At 36.4% G+C, this 24,515-nt stretch overlaps 3 protein-coding genes across 5 annotated transcripts; all 3 read left to right on the top strand.

Moving 5' to 3' along the window:
- The first annotated feature begins 215 nt into the window (after window positions 1-215).
- On the top strand, window positions 216-7,333 carry LOC100258014 (phytochrome C). Its single transcript, XM_002268688.5, has 4 exons — window positions 216-3,565; window positions 4,338-5,154; window positions 6,062-6,358; window positions 6,655-7,333. Exons 1-4 carry the CDS (start codon window positions 1,522-1,524, stop codon window positions 6,851-6,853), a joined length of 3,357 nt encoding a protein of 1,118 aa, XP_002268724.1. The 5' UTR covers window positions 216-1,521; the 3' UTR covers window positions 6,854-7,333.
- Window positions 7,334-14,796: 7,463 nt separating this feature from the next.
- On the top strand, window positions 14,797-18,251 carry LOC104880926 (putative pentatricopeptide repeat-containing protein At5g09950). Its single transcript, XM_019223258.2, has one exon. The coding sequence runs from the start codon at window positions 14,879-14,881 to the stop codon at window positions 18,158-18,160; it is 3,282 nt and encodes a 1,093-aa protein (XP_019078803.1). The 5' UTR covers window positions 14,797-14,878; the 3' UTR covers window positions 18,161-18,251.
- Window positions 18,252-19,268: 1,017 nt separating this feature from the next.
- LOC100247766 (putative protein FAR1-RELATED SEQUENCE 10) lies at window positions 19,269-22,890 on the top strand. 3 transcript variants are annotated; one of them, XM_010659166.3, is made up of 5 exons: window positions 19,269-19,373; window positions 19,505-19,580; window positions 20,241-21,340; window positions 21,424-21,867; window positions 21,951-22,890. In XM_010659166.3, exons 3-5 carry the CDS (start codon window positions 20,312-20,314, stop codon window positions 22,554-22,556), a joined length of 2,079 nt encoding a protein of 692 aa, XP_010657468.1. In that variant the 5' UTR covers window positions 19,269-19,373; window positions 19,505-19,580; window positions 20,241-20,311; the 3' UTR covers window positions 22,557-22,890. The 3 variants fall into 3 exon arrangements, with proteins under 3 accessions (XP_010657468.1, XP_010657469.1, XP_019078799.1); XM_010659167.3 differs by having other exon boundaries at window positions 19,273-19,373; window positions 19,530-19,580; XM_019223254.2 differs by lacking the exons at window positions 19,269-19,373; window positions 19,505-19,580 and adding an exon at window positions 19,732-19,903.
- Window positions 22,891-24,515: the final 1,625 nt, after the last annotated feature.

The following is a 24,515-nucleotide window of genomic DNA, read 5'->3' as shown; positions in this document are numbered from 1 at the left end:
AATTTAAATTATACATAATTTCTATAAAAAAGGATATTTTAAGTAATAGAAAATATTTTATTTTTATTTAATTTCTTTTAAAAAAACTTTAATTCTTACCACTTATTCATCACTAATAAATGCAAGTAGAATTTTGTTTTAGGGTGTGAATTTCATTATAAATTATAGAATAAAATAAAAATATATTTAAAACATTTATGATGAAGCAGCAGAACTGAAAAGGTCTGAGAAGTTGAATTATTTTTCTTACAATCCAAACAAACGTGATGTAATTGTGCGTAATAAATTCAAAGCCATTCATGCTCAATTTATCGTTTTCATGAAGCAAAAGAGGAAGATTGATGAGGTTGGAGCGTATTACTCAACAGTGTAGAAGTCTCTTTCCCAAGGCCATATCCGACAAGGATTCACCTCTCCGTTGCCTCATTTGAAGTAAGCAATCCAAGTCTCCTCGTTTAACTATTGAGTGGAAAATTGGAAAGTAGTTTACCAGAAAAACACACTATGAAACAAATTCCATGAGAAGAAGATAGTGGCTTCAATCTTCAGATTCATCTTTGTTTAATTTTGGTTGCAAGTTTCGAGCTTCAGGGTTCATGGGTCAGCTTCAGAAATCAGGTGGGTTCACGTGTTGCTGATCCATGTCTTGCAAATTTGATGGTCAGTTACACACTCGCAACTCTGTCAGTTTCTTTTGGTTATTTATTCGGTCTTTTTGGAGCTCTGTGTTCTGTTTTGGTTTGGGGGTTTGAGGTTTTATCCCCTCAGGTATGAACGTTTCAGGTATGGGTTGGAAGAAACGGTTTTGATTACTTGAATTCTGTGTGAGGGTTGAAGAATTTGAGTAATGGGTCACTGGTGATTTTGGCGTATCTATCTGGGTTTTGTTTCTTGAGGGCCCAAAGGGGCTTATGGAGGTACTGAAGAGAACGGAGATATAAGTTGCTGCTTAGTGGAATTAGGCAATGCAAAGCGATTCTGTGGATGCGTCTCAATAGATTTGGAAGTTATGCAATCTGGGTTTGTATGATTTGACTATCTGGGTAGTAGTTCTTCATTGTTTATGGAGGGACTTTTTGGAGGCAATAAGGAGAACCCACTTTATTGATGTTCTTGGAGAATCCGTTTTTGTTGACCCTTTTCTTTCCCTTTACTTTGGTGCCTTTATCTGTTGAGAATCGAATCATGCGTACTCTGTGAATTATCAACTTCCTTTTATCGAGCTTTGAATGGCTACATGGGCTCTGGCGATAAAGGAAAGGGATTTCTTTTATGTTTTGTGGTGGGTTTCACTATTACCCCTTTCATGATGATTCCTGGGTCCCGTAGATTCTACTTGATAGAGAGGAACTAATTTGTTTGGGCTTTGGATTTGATTTTGGTTTTTCTCTTCTGTGATATTCTTCTGTTTTTTTTTTCTTCTTGGAGTATATACTTTGGGATTTTATGGTGGAAGGTTTCGTATTACTACTCCAGTTTCATGGATCAGATTGATTAAAGGAGCTGGTGGGAGAAGAAAAGATGTCCTCAAAGTCTACTAACAAGACGAATTGTTCTAGGAGCAGCTCTGCTCGATCAAAACATGGCGCCCGTGTGGTGGCACAGACCCCAATTGATGCCCAGCTTCATGTGAACTTTGAGGAGTCTGAACGTCATTTTGATTACTCTGCTTCAGTTGACTTCAATATCTCAAGTTCCACTAGTGATGTCCCCTCTTCTACGGTCTCAGCTTACCTCCAAAAGATGCAGAGGGGAAACCTGATCCAACCATTTGGCTGCATGATTGCAGTTGATGAGCAGAATCTCACAGTTCTTGCCTACAGCGAAAATGCCCCTGAAATGTTGGACTTAGCCCCACATGCTGTTCCAAGCATTGAGCAGCAAGAGGCCTTGGCAATTGGAACAGATGTTCGGACACTCTTTCGATCCTCGGGGGCAGCTGCCTTGCAGAAAGCAGCCAATTTTGGGGAAGTCAATCTCCTCAATCCCATATTGGTCCATTGTAGAAACTCCGGTAAGCCCTTCTATGCAATTCTGCACCGAATTGATGTAGGGTTAATTATAGATTTGGAGCCAGTGAATCCAGCTGATGTCCCAGTTACAGCGGCTGGGGCATTAAAGTCATATAAGCTTGCTGCCAAAGCCATTTCAAGATTGCAATCTTTGCCAAGTGGGAATATATCACTGTTATGTGACGTGTTAGTCAAGGAAGCGAGTGAATTAACGGGTTATGATCGAGTGATGGTGTATAAATTTCATGAGGATGAGCATGGGGAAGTTATTGCAGAGTGCCGCAAACCCGACTTGGAACCCTATCTTGGTTTGCATTACCCAGCTACTGATATACCACAAGCTTCAAGATTCCTCTTCATGAAAAATAAGGTTAGGATGATATGTGATTGTTTGGCCCCGCCTGTTAAAGTTATTCAAAACAAAAGATTAGCTCAGCCATTGAGCCTCTGTGGATCCACATTGAGATCTCCTCATGGGTGTCATGCACAGTACATGGCGAATATGGGTTCGGTTGCATCGCTTGTGATGTCTGTGACCATCAATGAGGAAGATGATGATACAGAGAGTGAGCAACAAAAGGGAAGAAAATTGTGGGGCTTGGTGGTTTGCCATAATACAAGCCCTAGGTTTGTTCCGTTCCCTTTGAGGTATGCCTGTGAGTTTTTGGTTCAAGTTTTTGGTGTACAAATTAGCAAGGAAATGGAGCTAGCTGCCCAAATGAAGGAGAAGCATATTTTGCAGACACAAACCGTGCTTTGCGACATGCTCCTTAGAGATGCACCTGTAGGAATTGTTACTCAATCACCCAATGTGATGGACCTGGTTAGGTGTGATGGAGCTGCGCTCTACTACCAGAAGAAATTTTGGTTGCTTGGGGTCACCCCTACAGAGGCACAGATTAGAGATATAGTTGAGTGGCTTCTTGAGTACCACAGTGGGAGTACAGGCTTAAGTACTGATAGCCTGATGGAAGCTGGCTACCCAGCTGCCTCAGTTCTTGGTGATGCAGTTTGTGGGATTGCTGCCGTTAAGATTAATTCAAACGATTTCCTTTTTTGGTTCCGGTCCCACACGGCAAAGGAGATTAAGTGGGGTGGTGCAAAACATGATCCTGATGATAAGGATGATGGGAGAAAGATGCACCCTAGATCCTCATTCAAGGCTTTTCTGGAGGTGGTAAAGCGGCGGAGCCTACCTTGGGAAGATGTGGAAATGGATGCCATCCATTCCTTGCAGCTGATATTGAGAGGCTCCTTGCAGGATAAGAGCGCAGATGACTCTAAAATGATTGTGAATGTTCCATCAGTTGATGCCAGCATAAAAATGGCTGATGACTTGCGCATAGTCACAAATGAAATGGTTCGTCTTATTGAAACAGCTTCTGTTCCCATCCTGGCTGTTGATGCCGCTGGTTGCATAAATGGGTGGAATAACAAAGCGGCCGAGCTAACAGGATTGATCATGCAGCAAGCCATTGGCATGCCCTTAATTAATCTTGTTGAGAATGATTCAGCCGACATGGTGAAGAAGATGCTCTCCATGGCATTGCAAGGTGTCACTAAACTTTACCTTTGTGCTTTTAGCTCATTAATTGCGAATTATGTCATATCTGCAAATCTTTGTCTTTTACACTCAGAAATTTGTACAGTGGTGCTAGGTTTGTTTTGAATTTGTTCCTCTGAACATTTTTTTTTCAATCTTAGGTTTAAATGTGTGACTTGATCATGATCAGATAGTTTTTCTGTTGGATGTTTTTTTACCTGTACACTTATATGTAGGGAATAAGAAATATATTGCTCGGTAGAAGGTTGAGTTTTTCAAGTTATATGAGCATCTGGCATAAGGTGTATATACATGGGCTTTTTTCACGCTTCTGAATATTAAACATAATAGACTAAACAGGCTCACTGCTTGGGCTTGACTTTATATTTGCATGAATGCCGCTTGTGCCAATCTCATGAAAATTATTTTTAAGGAGATGGAACTACATCCTTTGCTCTTGTGAGTAGTTGTATAATTTATTCTAGATTTGTACCCACTACATGCCCAGCTCGTCAAATTAAGGCAGACATCATAGTTTTCCCCTTTGTGATGCTCATTTTTTTATTGTCATATTTATTTACTTATGAAGAAGAAGGCAGATAGCGTAGCTTTGGTCAATTGAACTTTCTGCTATTACGAACATCACTATTTGAAGTTCAAAATAATTGAACTTTGCTTGTTGAGTTCCACCTCTCCCACTTCTGTACATCATTCTTTATATTTTTCTGTTCTTTTTGAGACATACATGAGGGATCTCAATCTGATTTCACAGTAAATGGCAGGTATAGAAGAGCAAAATGTTGAGATCAAACTCAAGACATTTGGTCCCCAGGAAAACAATGGCCCTGTTATATTGGTAGTTAATGCATGTTGTAGCCGAGACATAAAGGATAATGTCGTAGGGGTTTGCTTCGTTGGGCAAGATATCACAGGGCAAAAGATGGTTATGGACAAATATACTCGTATCCAAGGTGATTATGTTGGAATTGTGCGGAACCCATCTGCACTAATTCCTCCCATTTTTATGATGGACGAGCATGGTCGATGCTTGGAATGGAATGATGCAATGCAAAACTTGTCTGGTCTGAAGAGAGAAGAAGCCACTGATAGGATGCTTCTCGGGGAGGTTTTTACGGTCAATAATTTTGGTTGTCAGGTTAAAGATCATGACACATTAACCAAGCTCAGGATATTACTAAATGGAGCCATTGCAGGTCAGGATGCACAGAAATTGTTATTTGGGTTCTTTGATCAGCACGGTAAATACATTGAAGCATTACTTTCTGCAAACAAAAGGACTGATGCAGAGGGAAAGATCACTGGGGTTTTGTGTTTTTTGCACGTGGCTAGTCCTGAACTTCAACACGCCATGCAGGTGCAGAGAATATCGGAACAGGCTGCAGCTGATAGCCTCAAGAAATTGGCATATATTCGTCAGCAGATCAGGAAGCCTTTAAATGGAATAATGTTCATTCAGAATCTGATGGACTCATCTGAGCTAAGTCAAGACCAGAAAAAATTCCTGAGGACAAGCATGATGTGTCAAGAACAATTAACAAAGATCGTTGATGACACTGATCTCGAGAGCATTGAGGAATGGTATGGTCTTTCAACTGTAGTGTTTATTTCTATGCTTGTTTACATACTTAAGGTTATTGCTAAGCAATTTTCCCTCTTGCCATCAATGAAACGGCTAATATAGATGTTAACTGCATGAAGCAGCTGTAGATGTGACCCATGATGAGTTCTTTCCTAGAAGTCTGATGATATTTGAATTATTTTGAGTGAAATAATTCAAATCATCTCAAACATTTGATAAAATGTTTTGGAAACCATATTCTTGTTCGTCTCTAGAACTTGGACTGTTGGGATTGAAAATAGAACAGTGCGAGGATGGTTGGGATACATTTCTAAAGAATGCTAAGGGGCATCATTGAATCAGTAGAATGTTTTTAAGATCTTATGCCTTTAGAGGAAGATAATAGCTTTTTGGCAGAGGCTGAAGTGATCCAGCAGGATTTATCTTGCTGATCCAAATGGTTGGCTTGATATGACTGCCACTCTAATAACATCAGCTATGAAAAAAAACATAAACCTACAAAGAAAGGAAGCAGGTTAGACCGTTTATTGAATCACAAAACTGAGAAACCTAATATAGTTAACACAATTTGATAATAATCAACCCCATGCACTCTTCTTGAGGATGTTCATCATTTCTTGTCTATCTGCTTGAGTAATGCAGCAAATTTATTTGTTATGGTCTTTGGATGGTCTTTTCTTCCTGATTAACTTGTATATTTTATTTCTTTATGTATCTTATATAAGAATCAGTGTATTTGAAATCATGCTATGTTGCATTTTCCTTTTTATTTGTTTCCTTTTGTTGTTTTATTCATGGCATGCACCATTAGCAGCTAACCTTCTTGCATTGTATCTTTATTGCTTTCTTCCTTGTACTTTTGGAAATGTTTGAACAACATTTGATCCATGTGATACCCATTTTCAGCTATATGGAATTGAATTCTGGTGAGTTTAACCTAGGGGAAGTTTTGGAGGTTGTCATAAGTCAAGCGATGATTCTGAGCCGGGAGCGTCGGGTGGAGATCATCTATGATTCACCTGCTGAAGTGTCGTCCATGCTTTTGTATGGTGACAACTTGAGGCTTCAACAAGTCCTTTCAGATTTCTTAACAAATGCGCTTCTCTTCACCCCTGCATTTGAAGGATCATCAGTTGCACTCAGAGTAATTCCAAGAAGGGAGTGTATAGGGACAAAGGTTCACATTGTACATCTTGAATTTCGGTAATTCTCATTTAAACCTTTCAATATGTTTTTATCTTTCCCTACGAATGATCTAATACTTCACCAACTTGGCCTGCTGTTCTACATAGCTTAAACAAAATTAATAGCATAATATAGTATCAAAACTCTAATTAACTAGAAGTCTCGGGTTCAAGTTCTCCTACCTGCATGTGGGGATTATGGTCTCTTCCCATATACTTTCTCTTCTTGTGAGTAGATGTGGTATTTGTCATTTACATTTCTAAATATCCCCATATGTCATAAAACATTGAATCCGATACTGGTTATAATGGCAGGATTGCCCATCCAGCACCTGGGATCCCAGAAGACTTGATCCAACAGATGTTTCACCACAGCCAGGGTGTATCAAGGGAAGGTCTTGGCCTATACATCAACCAAAAGCTTGTGAAGATCATGAACGGCACGGTTCAGTATCTCAGAGAGGCACAGGGATCATCCTTCATCATTCTCATAGAGTTCCCATTGGCTCACTAGAACAACAGCCAATGAATCCAGTGAGAGCTTGACACTGAGACTTCAACAATCTGCACAGCCACCTTCACAAGAACCCTACTCAATGGCATCTTGTGTTGGCAAAATGAGTTCCGAAACAGCCCAGGATTGGACTGGACGACCCTTTGAAGGCTGTAAGTTGCTGGAGTATCTGCAACTCAGGTTGGCATATTGGTTAATCATGGATTGAAAATCAGGGGCTGTTCGCTGAATTGCTCGAAGGATTATGCAAATGAAGAACACCCCTAAGTTGAGTGTAAAATTTTCATGGCTTCCCACCTTCTGTACTTTATTTTTCTACTCTTTGTATCATCATTCTTAGGTTTCATTGTATGTTTTCCTCGTAAAGACTCAATTCATATAACTTTCATACACTGGAAGAAACAGTGCCAGGCAAGTGAACATTGTATAGAGAAACCTCTTGATCAACGCTTTAGTAAAGTTTTCCTAAACTTGGATAAATGGGTTTGGAAATAGGGGTTCTATTTCTACTCAAACCTCTATCCAGATATTATCAAAAGTTGTGTTTTTCCTTTCAAAGGTTGACTTTAGTGTCTAGGAAGCCCTTTTCAAGGAAGCTTAATAAATAGGAAAGGAGAGTTGTAAAATGAATATTTTTTTATCTAGAATGTGTAGTATGTCTTAACCTCATCATAGCCTTTATCTACCTAAGACTAATGTATAATACCTACCACTAATGAATTAAACAGGGAATAATGATTATCATAGTACTTAATTTTAAATATGCTTAATTAAATGGTTAAACTAGTTTAGTATTAATCTTATTTAATTATGAATTAAACTTTACTTAAGGTTAAGTGGAATTGGTTAATGACTTAAGCATGCTTATTAGGTTTTTAGGGCTTATTAGAGTTATGAAAACCTAAAGGACTAATGGGCAATTGTAGGTTTAATATTGGTTAATTTGGAGGACTGAATTACAATATTGGGAAAGTTGGGGTTGGTGGTAGCCATGTGGCATGCCACCTCCTATTTGGTTGGATTGAGACCCCTTTATAAGGGCATGTAGCTCGTTTTGCAGCATTATACCTATAGCAACCTAGGTTAGAGAGAGAATCTAGAGAGAGAAAGTGAAGATTTAAGGTAAGCAAGTTGATTAATTTAGTAATTTTGGTATATTTGGGTTCCTAATGGTATGTTGAAACAAATTAATGGTGCAGTTTGTGTAAAAGTTGAGTGTAATTAGTTATAAACATGTTTTAGTTGAAAATTAGAATTAATTAAGGTTTAAAATTTTTTAACTTAAGTATTTTATTGATGGTAAGATCAGCATACATCTTTGTTTAGTTTGGTTTGATTGAAAAATAGATTAGTAAAACATGTGATTAATTAGGTTATTTAGACACTTGGGACTTGTTAATTGTTTAGGCTTTAGGAAAATCAAAATAATTAGTGTTTGGTAATTAATTGGGGAATATTCTTATGCATTGTAAAGATTGTTTAATTCAATTCAAATTTGATTTGAAAACCTATGGCCTTGTAGATTAGAGAATATGAGAATTAAAAATTAACAACAGTAAGTTGTTAAAAATTAGTAAGAAAGGAAAATGTCATAAGTTTTAATTGTATAAATTTTCATGGTTAGAAAACCTAAATTATGTGTTTCATTTCAGTTCCTTGTAATAAGTAAAGATCGCCTACATAGAAGAATCACAAAGGGGAAGTTGGTGTAAGGTAGGGAATTTTATGTTGTTCCATGGTGTATTTGATTTCTTTCCTTACAACATTTATTGGAATTTCATGTCATTTATATGATTTCATGAAATGTTTTAATGTATCATTGCATCTCGATTTATTATATTGAAATATTACAACAATATTGGAACATATATTGGTATGAAGATTCATGGTTCAGTGTTGTGGAAATGGTTCATGGTGTGGTTGCATTGCAAGAAGGATATGGAATAATAACATATGATATCCAAAGAATCGATTGGTGGGAAGTGTTTATGTGAAGCTACAGTCACTATCCTTTGATATATTGTTTATGTGGGACCGTGGGCCTTTGGGTGAAGTCCCTAAAGCCCTCAAGAAAGACACTCCAATGTGGGTGTATAGGGTTAGTCCTACCCTTAGGTTTTAGTCCCTTAAGACACGAGGTTGGTCCTTCTCTTAGGTATGAGTCCCAGAAGACATAAGGTAACTTACCCTTGGGTTATAGTCCCAGAATAATTATAATTATATTGACTGAGTATCTTGTGGAGCATTGATATCTGATGTGTACATTGTTAGGGGTTAGCAGTTTATCAGTTCTAAAAGGATGGATGAGGAAAAACAGGGATAAAACCAGCAAATACATGCATACATGTTTGACATTATTGCATATTTGTTAATGGTTATAAAAATGTTTATCATGCATGCTATTATACATTTAATCCAAGGCTTTTAAGGGTATGTTTAGGATGGTTATGAACTTTCCTACTGAGTTGTGAACTCACCCTATCCCTTCCACCTTTAGATGTAAGTCAAAAGACCTATGCTGGAAATAATACTTGAGCATTGCTTTACTGTTGATTGGATGTTGTTTGCTTGCATTGAAAGTGTTTTGAGGTTTTGCCTTTGTATCAAAGACTAAATCTTTTTGAAGAAATGATGTAATGTATATTTGTTATGTACACTTGTAGTATGGGCTACCCGTAGTGAACCATGGGGTTTTGGTATATGTAAATTAACGTAATACAAGTTCTTTTTGTAAAACAAATCATATTTTGTTAACTAATAGTTACAAAGTTTTGTACAAGATTTATACTTCTTTATAATAGGTTTTCATATTCTCTTTTTACACAAAATCAAGTAGGAACACAACATTTAAATTTTTGTATTCCCATATTTTTTAGAGTACTTATGTTGTATTTGAGTATCAATTGTTAAGTTTGAAAACCGGGGTGTGACATAATGGCTAGTGAGGTGGGTAATATTTTATAATTTTTTCTTTTTTTATCTAATTCTTTCATACAAGTTCAATGTCCTCATTTCATCCTACAAAATTATGAAATTAGATAGAAGAGTCCCCCTTTCATCCTACAAAATTATGGAATTAGATAGATACTTGTTGTAAGATAATTGACTCTTGGCTTTAAAATACTAGAACATTTACATGATATAGCGTTAAAAACTTCTTTAATCGATGTGAAACAGTACAATTATCATCATATGCAAACACAACGTCTACTTTTTTTCATGTATATTTTGTTTGTTCTAAACTTGATGAACTTTTATAGTTTTAAAACACATCTAAAAATTTAAAAGGACATATTACAGTCATCTCTCATATAGACACAACATTCTTATTATGTCTTAGAAAATTACAAAGTTATACAAATCGACATCCTTTATGAGCCTAAATAGATTGAATACCATATTAGAATTGAATATCAACTATAATAACATTTATAATAACCTCTTCCTCTCATATAAATATTATTTGTTTTATTTTCAGAGCTAATTTTAATCCAAAAATGTGCAGAATTAGCTCACTTATAAGCCATCATATATGATGTTAAATGTGTGTTCGTCGTAAAGATGTTTGGTACTCTATGTTTAGTTCTAAAATATTATTTTAAGAGAAAGGGTGTGTGTTTTTATTTATTCACTTATATTTTATGTTTGGATGTGGTGAAAAACTAGCCAGAAAAAAGGAAAAATAATAAATTTTTTTCTACTTATCCTTAGATAAAAGCATGGTTTTAAAAATCGGATCGAATCGATCGATCCAATTGGCGGTCGGTCACTGTTCCGGTCTTATCCGATCAATTAGACCGAAAATAGGTTGAAATAGAATCGGACCAACTGAACCGACAGTCCGACCGGTGAATCAGATAAACCGGTCGGTTCATTCTGAATCGTCCAGTTTGATTCAATATATTTATTTATTTATTGTCAGCATCAAAACGATGTTGTTTTGGAGGATATAAAACCTCCTTCTCCAAACCCTCCCTCTCCAAACCGCAGTTGTTGCCCGCCCTCAACGCGCTGCAACAAGCTCCCACCGCCTACCGTTTCACTGTGCAAAATCTCCTTCCACCGACCGTTGCAAGATCACTGTCGCCTGAGTTGCCTCTTCCCTGTTGTGCCATTGCAAGCCGATAAGCCACCCCTTGCCGCTAGAACCCCAACTGCAAAAAGTCAGGCATGATGTTGCATTTGGTTGGTGTGGGAAACAATTTACATGTTGATTCATGTCATAAAAAAGTCGAGAATGATGTTGCATATGGTTGGTGACCGATACTATTATTGAATCTCATACCTCCAATAGAGTTGAATGTAGAATGGAGGTTTGCATCTGGTTACGTTACAGAAATATACTTTTTCGATATCTATTTAAAGACACCATCGACCAAGTGATGTCACATATATAATTTTAAGTCTCACAGTTTGCATCAACCTATATACTTTAGTTTCATTCATTTGTATCTTGTTTAACTATCTAGATCTCATTATACATATTCAACTATTCAGATTTTTTGTTCTTATCTAAATCTCATAATATTTAATAATTATATTATGAATTTCAAGAATTACATTTTATAATATTTAATAATTATAAATTTTAGATAAATGTTTGGTTTGAAAGTAAATTTCTAATTTTTTCAATTGTTGATGACTTTTATTCTTTAAATTAATATGTGATTTTTATAAATTGTTGATGACTTGATTATAAATCATTAAATTGTTGATAACTTTCATTCTCTAGATTAATGTGAGATTTTTGTTTCTAATTTGATAGAGAAATAAAAAATGGAATCAAACTTGACTCCATCCTCTGGCCAAGATTCAACTACCAATTCACAAATAACTAGAAGTAAGACCAACCCTACATAGGAGCATATTTTTGAAGAAAGATGTGCAAATGGAAGGAAAACTCTCATTTGTTTGTATTGTAAAAAGATTGCAAAAGGTGGGGGTATTCATAGAATGAAACAACATCTTGCTGAAGTGAAAGGAGATATTGGTCCATGTAAATCGGTTCCTCCTGATGTCAGATTTCGAATGGAAAATTCTTTGCAAGAGTTTGTGAATTCCAAGAAAGCAACCCAATAAGCATATGAATATAGAAATCCTTATGGTCCTAATATGTCACAATTTGAAGGGGATATGGCAGAAGGTAAAGAAGAGGTTCAAGAAATGCAAAGTCCTATGGCAGCTAGTAGTGGAAAAAGAAAAAAATCAACAGTGGATAAGTATTTTATACCAAGAAATACTCAAGGAGTTCAACCTTCCATGAGGAATGTATTAGCTGGGAAAGAAGCTATTTGGAGAGCAAATATGGCGGTTGGGAGATTCTTTTATGATGCATGCATTTCTACTAATGTTGTTAATTTCTTCTACTTCAAACCAATGTTGGATGCTATATCTGCAATTGGTCCTAGATATAAGGGTCCAAATTACCATTAGTTGTGGGTTAATCTTTTAAAAGATGCCAAGAAGGAAGTTCAGTTACTTGTGGACTCTTATCGTGCAATCTGGGCAAAAGTTGGGTGTACAATAATGGATGATGGTTGGATAGATAATAGACAAAAAACATTCATCAACTTCCTTTTGTATTATCCTGAAGAAATATCGTTTGTGAAATCTGTCGATGCTTCAGACATTGTCAAAGATGCAACTAATTTGTTTATGATATTTGATGAGGTGATTGAATGGGTGGGTCCACTCAATTTAGTTCATATAGTGACTAATAATGCAACAAATTATGTGGCCACAGGGAGATTGATTTCTCAGAAGCATAAACACATTAATTGGTCACCTTGTGCAGCTCATTGTCTTAATTTGATCTTTAAGGATATTAGTAAGATGGACCATGTTGCTGAACTTGTAAGACGTGCATCAAAGGTGAGCATTTTTGTGCATAATCATGTTGCTTTGTTAAGTTGGTTGAGAAAAATAGACGGATGGAGGGAGATTCTCCGACCTGGTGCAACTCGCTTTACTATTACATTCATTGCACTCAAGAGTCTTCATGATCATAAACATGACTTGCAAGCTTTGGTGACTAGCAAGTTCTTTGTGGACTGTAGATATTCAAAGGATAATAAAAGCAAAGTTGTAGTTTTCATCATCTTGGATAATATATTTTGGAATGATTGTTTGATTGTTGTGAATCTTATGTCTCCACTAATGCTCTTATTGCGTATTGTTGATTGTGATGAGAGGCATTCGATGGGATATGTGTATGAAAGCATGTATAGGGTTCATTTGGGCATCAAGAAATTGTTTAACTACACAAGCCTTATATAGAGATCATAAAGCAATGTTGGGATCAACTAAATAAAAGTATTCATTCAATAGCTTATTAGTTGAATCCATGTTTCCAAAATGATCAGCAAAACTTTTGTACTAAGCCAATTGTTATTGGAGGTGCCATGGATGTTATTGATCAGAAAGTTTTGAAAGGCAAGCTTGATACAATGAATGAAATGAAATTGTTTTGTGATCGATTGGGAAGTTTTGGAAGAGACTTTGCTTATTCTTCACGTGAAGTACTTCAATTGGGTAAAAGATTATTTTCATTTATTAGTGCCATTGTTCTTTTTCATTAGTTACCTACTTACTATTTAATATTTTAAACTTGCTAATGTTTTTTTTTTCTTATTTTTAATGTGAAATGGTAATTAGATGAATGGTGGAGGCTACATGGTTACAGCGCACCACATTTGCAAAAGTTGGCCATTCAAATATTAAGTCAAACTGCATCGTCTTCTAGATGTGAGAGGAATTGAAGTGTCTTCGAACGTATACATACCAAAAGAAGGAATAGATTGGAACATCAAAGGCTTAATGATCTTGTATACATTCATTACAATTTGTGGCTAAAAAATCGATATAAATGTTTTCTTAGTTGTTTTGAATTTAAATTCTTTTATTCACAATTATGAATAATTATATGTGTTTCTTTTTTAGGTTTTATAACAAGAAAAGAATCTATGATCCCATTGACTATGCATGCATTGATGAGACCAATTTTTGGATAGTTGATGAGGATCAGACAGTAGAGCTAGATGTTGAAGAATTGGAAAATTTTCTATATAAAGAAGGGTCAATTCAAATAAATGAAGTGGAAGGTTCAAGTTCTCATATTGGTTAGTAGAATATTTAAACTTATAAAAGTTCAATAATTATATTTTTTTTTCTTCAAAAATGATTTCTTGTTGATATATATTCAATATTTTTGTAGATAATGAGGATGGTGGTGGTGTGGCTATAGAAGGGCTTGATGTGGAGAACTTTGGTTTTCCGGATGCTCATTTTCAATCTCCATATTCTAATTTCCAAATTGAATGAAGACATGAATTTTATATTTATTAGTATGCAAAAATCTTCATGAATATCCAAACATTGACATGTTATATTTTGAGTAACTATTTAAGTGTTGTGGTTGACATTTGTATTATCTATTATGGACAATGTATTAAGTTAACAACTCTTTGATAATTTGGTTATTATAGGATAGCAATGGTTTGATTATTTAATAAATATTGGGTTTATCGACATTATAAATGTATAACATCTTATATTGTATTATAGATATCATATATGATGATTGATAACTTTTATAGGTAAAAAAATTTGTGAAAAAACTCAACTAAAAAAGTAGATGCTGTCAAAATTTAGATAAAATTTATTAAATTTTTAATTTTTAATAATATATAAAATAATAAAATATATATTTATGACGTCATTAGTTCGATCGTTGGTAACTTTTTCGGTTCAATAACTGGTCCGATTCTAAAAACATTGTGATAAAAGTAGGAAAAATCTTTAATAAATATATTTCTCAATAATTTAATTTTTTTCATGAACAAACAAATAAGATAGAAGTCTTATAAGCAAGAATTCTATAACATTTTCTTCTCTTTTTTCTTTTCTTACTCTTTTAATCATAATTAAGCAGGATAAATTAATACATCATTTAGTTTTATTTTCTTTTTCTCCTCCTTTCCACTGGTTTTTTCCCCTTGAGATCCAAACATACTCTCTAGATACCTTATGCTCTTATACCTAACAAAGATTCAATTTGAAAGTGTCAAGGAGGGAAAACAATGGGCCACACGGTCCTTTTTTTCTCTGAACATGTTTCGCGGCTTCCACTCATGCAAATCGAGGAGAATCTCCTACAATTCAACTCCTACTTTTACTACATTCACTGCTTCACCTTTTCCACCACTCAAATCTCTTCTTTTCAAACCCCTTAACCCCAATCAATGTACCAAATCATTGCAAGACTTGGTTGATCATTACAAGACATCTACTTCCCATTGCAACACCACACTGTTTTCGAGTTCTGAAACGTTTGAGTCCCTGATTAACCGATATCAAGGTTCTTGCTGCTCTGAAGAGGCTAGAGAGCTTCATTTGCAAAGTATCAAATATGGGTTTGTGGGCAATTTGTTCCTATCCAACACCCTTATTAATATATATGTCAGAATTGGCGATCTGGGTTCAGCACAGAAGTTGTTTGATGAAATGTCAAATAGGAATTTGGTTACGTGGGCTTGCTTGATTTCGGGTTATACTCAGAATGGCAAGCCTGATGAGGCGTGTGCTCGTTTTCGGGACATGGTTAGAGCAGGATTTATTCCAAATCATTATGCTTTTGGTAGTGCTCTACGGGCGTGCCAGGAGTCTGGGCCAAGTGGGTGCAAACTTGGGGTGCAAATTCATGGTTTAATTTCGAAAACACGGTATGGATCCGATGTGGTTGTTTGTAATGTGCTGATTTCCATGTATGGAAGTTGTTTAGATTCTGCCAATGACGCTCGTTCTGTTTTTGATGGGATAGGAATTAGGAATTCAATATCATGGAATTCAATCATTTCTGTTTATTCTCGTAGAGGAGATGCTGTTTCTGCATATGACCTTTTCTCAAGCATGCAAAAGGAAGGCTTAGGATTCAGTTTTAAACCCAATGAGTATACTTTTGGGAGCTTAATAACCACAGCCTGCTCTTCTGTTGATTTTGGTTTGTGTGTGCTTGAGCAGATGCTTGCCAGGGTTGAGAAATCAGGATTCTTACAAGATTTGTATGTAAGTAGTGCTTTGGTTAGTGGTTTTGCGAGGTTTGGGTTAACAGACGATGCCAAGAATATTTTTGAGCAGATGGGTGTGAGGAATGTGGTTTCCATGAATGGGCTGATGGTTGGATTGGTAAAGCAGAAGCAAGGAGAAGCAGCAGCTAAGGTATTCCATGAGATGAAGGACTTGGTTGGAATAAACTCTGATTCTTATGTGGTCCTTTTAAGCGCTTTTTCCGAATTTTCTGTGTTGGAAGAAGGAAGAAGAAAGGGTAGAGAAGTTCATGCACATGTAATCCGAACTGGATTAAATGACAATAAGGTTGCAATTGGAAATGGGCTAGTCAATATGTATGCCAAATCTGGAGCCATTGCTGATGCTTGCTCCGTTTTTGAACTCATGGTTGAGAAAGATTCAGTCTCTTGGAACTCCCTAATCTCTGGTCTTGACCAGAATGAATGTTCTGAAGATGCAGCTGAGAGTTTCCATAGAATGAGGAGAACTGGATCGATGCCTTCAAATTTCACATTGATAAGCACTTTGAGCTCTTGTGCAAGTTTGGGTTGGATCATGTTGGGGGAACAAATACATTGTGATGGGCTTAAATTAGGACTTGATACAGATGTTTCAGTCTCAAATGCCCTTCTTGCATTATATGCAGAGACTGGATGTTTCACTGAATGCCTAAAAGTGTTTTCCTTGATGCCAGAGTATGATCAAGTTTCATGGAATTCTGTTATTGGGGCATTATCCGATTCAGAGGCATCAGTTTCCCAAGCTGTGAAATATTTCTTGCAAATGATGCGAGGCGGATGGGGTCTTAGTAGAGTAACCTTTATAAACATTCTTTCAGCTGTGTCATCTCTTTCACTTCATGAAGTAAGCCATCAGATTCATGCTCTGGTGCTAAAATACTGTCTTTCTGATGACACTGCTATTGGGAACGCCCTTCTCTCTTGCTATGGGAAGTGTGGAGAGATGAACGAGTGTGAGAAAATTTTTGCTAGAATGTCTGAGACAAGGGATGAAGTGAGTTGGAATTCCATGATTTCTGGATACATACATAATGAACTCCTGCACAAGGCAATGGATTTGGTCTGGTTTATGATGCAGAAGGGTCAGAGATTAGATAGCTTCACCTTTGCCACCATTCTTAGTGCATGTGCCTCAGTTGCAACATTGGAGCGTGGCATGGAAGTTCACGCATGTGGGATTAGAGCTTGTTTGGAATCTGATGTTGTAGTTGGGAGTGCACTTGTAGACATGTACTCCAAATGCGGAAGAATAGACTATGCTTCAAGATTCTTTGAGTTGATGCCCCTGAGGAATGTATATTCATGGAATTCAATGATATCAGGATATGCACGACACGGGCATGGGGAGAAAGCTTTAAAGCTTTTTACACGAATGATGCTAGATGGTCAACCACCCGATCATGTCACCTTTGTTGGGGTCTTATCAGCTTGTAGCCATGTGGGGTTTGTAGAAGAAGGGTTTGAGCATTTCAAATCTATGAGTGAGGTATACAGGTTGTCTCCTCGGGTGGAGCACTTTTCATGTATGGTGGATCTTCTTGGGCGGGCGGGCAAACTCGATGAGGTAGGGGACTTCATCAATAGCATGCCAATGAAGCCTAATGTTCTCATTTGGAGGACAGTTCTTGGGGCTTGCTGTCGAGCAAATGGTCGCAACACAGAGCTGGGTAGGAGGGCTGCTGAAATGCTTTTGGAGTTGGAACCTCAAAATGCTGTGAACTATGTGCTTCTTGCTAACATGTATGCCTCTGGAGAGAAGTGGGAAGACGTTGCAAAGGCTCGGACGGCAATGAAGGAGGCGGCAGTGAAGAAGGAAGCGGGCTGCAGTTGGGTCACCATGAAGGATGGAGTTCATGTTTTTGTAGCTGGAGACAAATTACACCCTGAAAAAGACTTGATATATGACAAACTCCGGGAACTGAACAGAAAAATGAGGGATGCAGGGTACATTCCGCAGACAAAATATGCACTGTTTGATCTGGAGCTGGAGAACAAGGAAGAACTCCTGAGCTACCACAGTGAGAAAATTGCAGTTGCCTTTGTCCTCACCCGCCAATCAGCATTGCCTATAAGGATAATGAAAAATCTCCGGGTTTGTGGTGACTGTCACTCTGCCTTTGGATACATTTCAAAGATTGTCGGTCGACAAATAGTCCTACGAGATTCAAACAGATTTCATCATTTTGAAGATGGCAAATGTTCATGTGGGGATTACTGGTAATCAACTTGGTGCCATTTTTGTAGAGCTAGGTATGTAAAAGCTTAACTCGTCATTTGGGAGACACTGATGGAATATACTCAACATTATTTCATATGGGTTGAAGCAGATTATGAGAGGGGACTAGCCATGATTTTATAATTTTCCTCCTATAGGGGGTAAAGGTGGAGTAATGATGGAGGTCGTGGAGTGAGAAAAGATATGGTGAAAGTAATTAGGACAAATAGGGGTAAAAAGGTAAAATGAAGATATGAACTTATAAATAAATTAAAATAAAATGAAAATATTAACTTATGAATAAATGAATTATTTTTACTTATTACTTAAAATTATTTTTGATTTTAAGTCATATCATTAAATTGTTTTACCAAATATACTTAATTGACTTAATGACTTAAATTAAGTTATTAAGTCATTTTAAATTATTAAGTTGAAAATGTTTGGTAAAACTTAATAATTATTATTTGATGATTTAAGTTAACTTTAAATTAAATTATATTTAAGTTGTTAACTTAAAACTTATTACTTAATTTTACTTTAAATATTAAATTAGTTTGATAAAATTAACTTTCAAATTTATTTAAATTATCAAATTGATATATTCATCCTCATAAATTATAATTAGGGTAAAGAAAGTTAAGTAACAAAGAACGTTGTGAAGTAGTAAAAGATATTGTAAATGTAATTAAAACAAATGAGGGTTAAATGGTAAAATAAATGTAAACTTAAACATAAATTAATTAGTTTCACTTATTACTTAAAATTATTTTTTATTTTAATTCATATCATTAGGTTATTTTATCAAATATATTTAATTTATTTTAATGATTTAAATTAAATTATTAAGTTGGTATACCAAACCGTTTACCAACCCACAAAAAAGCATTCAAAAGAGACCATGTCTTTATGTCTCAAACCTATTTAAAATGTTTTAATTACAAATAAATATTCTATAAATATCTTCAACTAGGAAAAGGGCAAAAAAATTCAAAATGCTGTCATCACACTCGTAACATAAGAAGGTTCAATTGAGCCCAGCCCACCTATAGTGGGCCTTTCTACATTAAGCCCACAAGGGCCAAAATCTAAAAACAGCCCACATTGACTTTTCTATACTCCCTATCACAGAATCAATGGAGAACCCAAAGCTCGAAGAACAGAGGATGTGAATAGGGTCTCTTTTTTTTACTGAATTTTTGGCACATTTCTCTTCTGGGTATGTGATTAATCACTAATATCGTTCTTAATACACTCTGTTTTGTCGTTATTCACAATAAAGTTTGCTTCTTTATTTCGAATTCCCCCAAATTATTTCATTTATTGCAATCTGTAATCCCTAACAAACAGGTGGTGTGCATTACCACATTGTCAGATGCAGAACAATCAGAAACGTTTATGGGCTTTATTGCACTGTTCTTGACTGGTACGTGGCTTTTCATCAATTAGTTATGCGCATTTTTTTTTTCTTTTTGGATTTTTTTGGTTTTTAGTATCTCAAGTTGAAGTTAGGGTTTTGTATTGTACGTTTCAATTTCTGTTGTGAATTGGTTGTTTTTGTTGTTTTGTTTAGGTTTTTTTTTTTTTTTTTTCAGTTATTTGTTTGGACCCTTTTGTTGACACGTGGTGGCCAGCTCAGTGAATAAACAATTTACTCTGTGATGCCCAATTCAAGTTCCTTTCAGTTGGGATTCTCAGAAAATCGTGGGGAAGAAAAGAAAAATGAAATTTTGGGACTTGAAGTTTTAGGTTGTTTTTTTTTTTTTTTTGGAAGATCAATTTTTTTTTCCTTCTCAGTGATCAAGCAGTTGAATTTGAATAATGTGTTATAACAGTTAATGTTTTTCTTTTATCTGGGAATGTAGGGTTTGAATTTCAACTTTGGGTTTCTTAATTCCTAAACTATAATTCAAATGTCGATTTCATAGCCGGTTATGCACCATTTGGTTGATGCTAAAAGGGAGAAAAATAAAAGGATTGTTCTAGTTTCCAAAAATTGAAAATTACTCATCCAAGCTTATGTACATTCATTGGAGTGGTTGGTTTGCTTTCTAAGATTCTAACCTTCTATTTTTTTTTTCCCTAGGTTTCCTGCCAAAAAACTGAGCATAAGGGTTTGGAAGTTGGGATATTTCTTAGATTTTTTTTTTCCTGAAAATGGCAATGAAGCCATCAAACAACATCTGGATTCGTCGCCAGCAATGCCCATGTGGAGATTGGAAATGCTATATCAAATATGAAGGAGATGATCAGACTTCAGCAAACTCTCAATTGGTAAAGAGTGAGACATCATCGTCATCTTTAGCATCAGAAGTCGTCTTCACTCCATATGTGGGTCAGATATTCAAAAGTGATGATGAAGCATTTGAGTACTACAGCAACTTTGCTCGGAAGAATGGGTTTTCAATAAGAAAAGCACGCTCAACTGAAAGCCAAAATTTGGGTATTTACCGAAGAGATTTTGTTTGTTATCGTTCTGGGTTTAATCAACCAAGAAAAAAGGCCAATGTTGAGCACCCCAGGGATCGGAAATCAGTACGATGTGGGTGTGATGCAAAGCTGTACTTGACCAAGGAAATTGTTGATGGCGTTACTCAATGGTATGTTTCACAATTCAGTAATGTTCATAATCATGAATTGCTGGAAGATGACCAAGTGCGTCTGCTTCCTGCATATCGGAAAATACAGGAGGCTGATCAGGAACGCATTCTTTTGCTTTCCAAAGCTGGTTTTCCTGTGAATCGGATAGTGAGGGTGTTGGAAACAGAAAAGGGAGTTCAACCTGGGCAACTTCCCTTTATAGAGAAGGATGTTAGGAATTTTGTTCGAACATGTAAGAAAACTGTTCAAGAAAATGATGCTTTGCTCACTGAGAAAAGAGAAAATGATACATTGGAACTCCTTGAAACTTGCAAGGCTTTGTCAGAGAGGGATCCGGATTTTGTTTATGATTTTACTATGGATCCAAATGATAAGGTTGAGAATATTGCATGGTCATATGGGAACTCTGTTCATGCATATTCAGTGTTTGGTGATGTGGTTGCTTTTGACACTACATATCGCTCTATCACCTATGGATTGCTCTTGGGTGTGTGGTTTGGCATAGATAATCATGGCAAGGCAATCTTCTTTGGATGTGTTTTGCTGCAAGACGAAACTTCTCAGTCATTTGCATGGGCTTTACAGGTTTGTAGGTGCATATCATTGTGATGATATTGGGTACGTCTTTTATTTATTTATTTTTCTTATGATTTTCTTCTTCTGGACAGACTTTTGTTCGGTTTATGAGAGGAAGACGTCCACAAACAATTCTAACTGATATAGATTCTGGGCTTAGAGATGCTATAACTAGTGAATTGCCAAATACTAAACATGTAATATGTTTATGGCATATTCTGTCTAAATTATCCAGTTGGTTTTCTTTGCCACTTGGACCACAGTATATGGATTTTAAATCTCAGTTTGATATATTGTGTCGTCTGGAGAGCATAGAGGATTTTGAACATCAGTGGCATCACCTTGTTGCTCAGTTTGGACTTGTTTCTGATAAACATATTGGTCTGCTCTTTTCTTATCGAGCATCCTGGCCATTTTCCTGCATTAGAGGTTACTTTCTAGCTCGTATGATGACGTCTGAGTACTCAAAATCTTTGGACATGTTCTTCAAAAGAATCTTGAGTGCACAAACATGTTTGCAAGCTTTCTTTGAGCAGGTATGATGGTTCCTTAGATTTTATGTCTCAATTTATTGTATTGATATTATTGTGATGTAAATACAGTTTTGAAACTCTTGTAGGTTGGTGTTGCTGCTAGTTGGGCAAATCAGACCAGAGAAAACATGCAATATATGCATATTAAGACATGCATGCCTATTGAAGAACATGCACAGAGTATTCTTACGCCTTATGCCTTCAATGTGTTACAACATGAAATAGTGCTGTCTATGCAATACGCAACAAGAGAAATGGCTAACGGGTCATATCTTGTGCGTCACTATAAGACAGTGGATGGGGGATGTCTTGTGATTTGGATGCCAGAAGAAGAGCAAATTCACTGTTCCTGTAAGGAATTTGAACATTCAGGGCTTTTATGCCGGCATTCTCTCCGACTACTTGTTGTAAAGAACTACTTTCAACTCCCAGATAAATACTTCCCACTTAGATGGCGAAAGGAGAGTTCCTTAATTACTATGGATGATCACAACACTCAAAGCAACAGTGATGAGTGTTCTCAAGCCTTCCATTCTCTTGCTGCAACTCTGCTGACAGAATCATTGGTTTCCAAGGAAAGGTTTAATTATGTTCATAAAGAACTCACAGGGCTTCTTGATCATGTTAGGAATATGCCAGTTGTTGATGAAGTTTCTTTGAATATGGCACCTAACAATGTTGATGAGTCTTAGTTTTTGTCAATATAGCAAATGGCCTCCAAATATACTGTCCTAGTAGTTAAAATGTGGTGTTGACAGCGCCAAAAAGAGAAGTAAAGATTGAATTTTTTATTTTTATTTTTTTTGCTTTTAAGCTAATAGGCACGTAATAGAGGCAGGGGAATATAGATTTAGTTCAACTTCCAACAGCCCATCCTAGATTCTGGATTGAGTGGCTTTATTTTTCTGTATTTATTTGAATTGTCACTACAGGCTGACAAGAGGTAGGCAGGCACTTTTTATTCTTTATTGTAAAATGTAATACACTTTTATGTGAAAGGCTTTTTTTTCTCTCTTTTTTATTTTTTATTTTTGAAGAATGAACAGGGTCTGCATCTGAAAATTCCTCCCTTGATGTTAGGATGTTTGGGAACGAGTTCTTTTGCTTCTTAAGTTTTCATTCTTTGCCCTCGTCAATTTATTAAAATAGCTATTTCCTTGATATTTAGCACACTGAATCGTCCTCTGATGTTCTTGAGCTAAACAACAATTGAGAACATGACTCTGAACTTGTTCTTTCCTGTATCACAAACAGCCATAACCCTGCAACAACATCAGACCTTAACTATCCTTTGTGGATCTTATCCACCATGGCCCCTGCAACCACACGTTTCCCTTTGTGGTGTGACAGGAAGGCCAAAGGGTGTCAGAGAATACCCTTCAATTCTCTGGTTAGAATACCTGTCTTTCTCAGCCGGAATCAAAACAATTTCTACTGTCACTATCTTGTCTCCACTTTACAGATGTAATGAAATCCTCCCTAAGAGGGATGCTATCTTTTCTCCATATCTGAAGTTCCTTTTTAGGTCTTATCCTCCATTTATTATGCTCATCCACAGCTGTGAATTTTACATTTTCCATTAGTTTGAATCCCACCCCGTGCAAGGACTAAGTCTCCATTGGAGTATCAATGACTACTGTTCAATCCATGGCGTCTCAAAACCTGCCACACTTTCTTTCCTTGGCCAATCAGATTGAAAAGCACATGCTTATTTAAGTTTAATTTGAGCAATCGATTGACCTAATCTTACTGTGGGTGATTATCAATCCATCAATGACTACTGTTCAATGGAGGTCCACATTTGGGGCGTCCATGGCATCTCAAAAATTTCCCACAGCTTCTTTCCTTGGCTAATCAGACTGAAAAGGACATACTTCTAGTAATTAATTTGAGATTAAGGCGACCAAATGACCAAATCCTATTGTGGGTGATTATCAATGGGAGCAGGGCCAAGTCTGATTGTGATTTTTGTCTCCCACTGTTTCACCATGCCTAGCTGTCTATCCATCCATTTGGGAGTGTTCAAAAGTGAGCAAGTGAAAAGGCATTGTTAGATTTTGGCATTGTTTTGCTGTCCATCAGAGTGGAGATCAGGCTTCTTGTACCTCTTTCGTCCATGATCTAGGGAATGGAAATTGGGCACCTCATTATGTAACCCAAACATACCCTTAAGATTTGAGGAGATCCCCTCTAGTTGGGTCAAGGGTGTCTTCATTTGTCTGGAACAATACTTTAACAGGATGATTGCATCAGAAGTTGGATTTTGCCCAGATGGATATGGCTGAACATTAAGCCAGTTAGCATCTAATCCCTTCAATGTCTTTTCCCTAATGTGAACGGGAATGAAGCAAAATGGACCCAAGGAACTCTCTTGTCTGCTTCTTCCCCAGAGACTTCCAAGTCAATTAGGTAGTTGCCGGGTCTTCTTCCTAAGAATTTTAAAAATGGGAAAGAAACCAAAAGGTCTCAATCACCAGCAAAAGCAAAAAAACAAAGACTTTCTAATAGAAAAAAAGAAAAGAAAAGTGAACCATTTCATCAGCCCCAGGAGGGATATATTCTCTTTGATTTCCCTGTCCATAGCCATACCTCAGTAATATCTAAGAAGGGTCTCAGTAATATCACAGAAGGATCTTCTCCACTTGGTCAAT

Source organism: Vitis vinifera, chromosome 12, assembly GCF_030704535.1.
Source record: "Vitis vinifera cultivar Pinot Noir 40024 chromosome 12, ASM3070453v1".
Taxonomy (NCBI): Eukaryota; Viridiplantae; Streptophyta; class Magnoliopsida; order Vitales; family Vitaceae; genus Vitis; species Vitis vinifera.
The sequence above is the reverse complement of the archived record's forward strand: the minus strand, read 5'-3'. Positions and strand labels throughout refer to the sequence as shown.

Bases quoted from the DNA above. Each gene is read 5' to 3' on its own strand.
- LOC100258014 (XM_002268688.5), top strand. From the start codon at position 1,522: ATGTCCTCAAAGTCTACTAACAAGACGAATTGTTCTAGGAGCAGCTCT. The intron at 3,566-4,337 runs GTGTCACTAAAC...AGTAAATGGCAG, and splicing joins GCTCTCCATGGCATTGCAAG to GTATAGAAGAGCAAAATGTT. The intron at 6,359-6,654 runs GTAATTCTCATT...TTATAATGGCAG, and splicing joins ATTGTACATCTTGAATTTCG to GATTGCCCATCCAGCACCTG.
- LOC104880926 (XM_019223258.2), top strand. From the start codon at position 14,879: ATGCTCTTATACCTAACAAAGATTCAATTTGAAAGTGTCAAGGAGGGA.
- LOC100247766 (XM_010659166.3), top strand. From the start codon at position 20,312: ATGGCAATGAAGCCATCAAACAACATCTGGATTCGTCGCCAGCAATGC. The intron at 21,341-21,423 runs GTTTGTAGGTGC...TCTTCTGGACAG, and splicing joins CATTTGCATGGGCTTTACAG to ACTTTTGTTCGGTTTATGAG. The intron at 21,868-21,950 runs GTATGATGGTTC...AAACTCTTGTAG, and splicing joins TGCAAGCTTTCTTTGAGCAG to GTTGGTGTTGCTGCTAGTTG.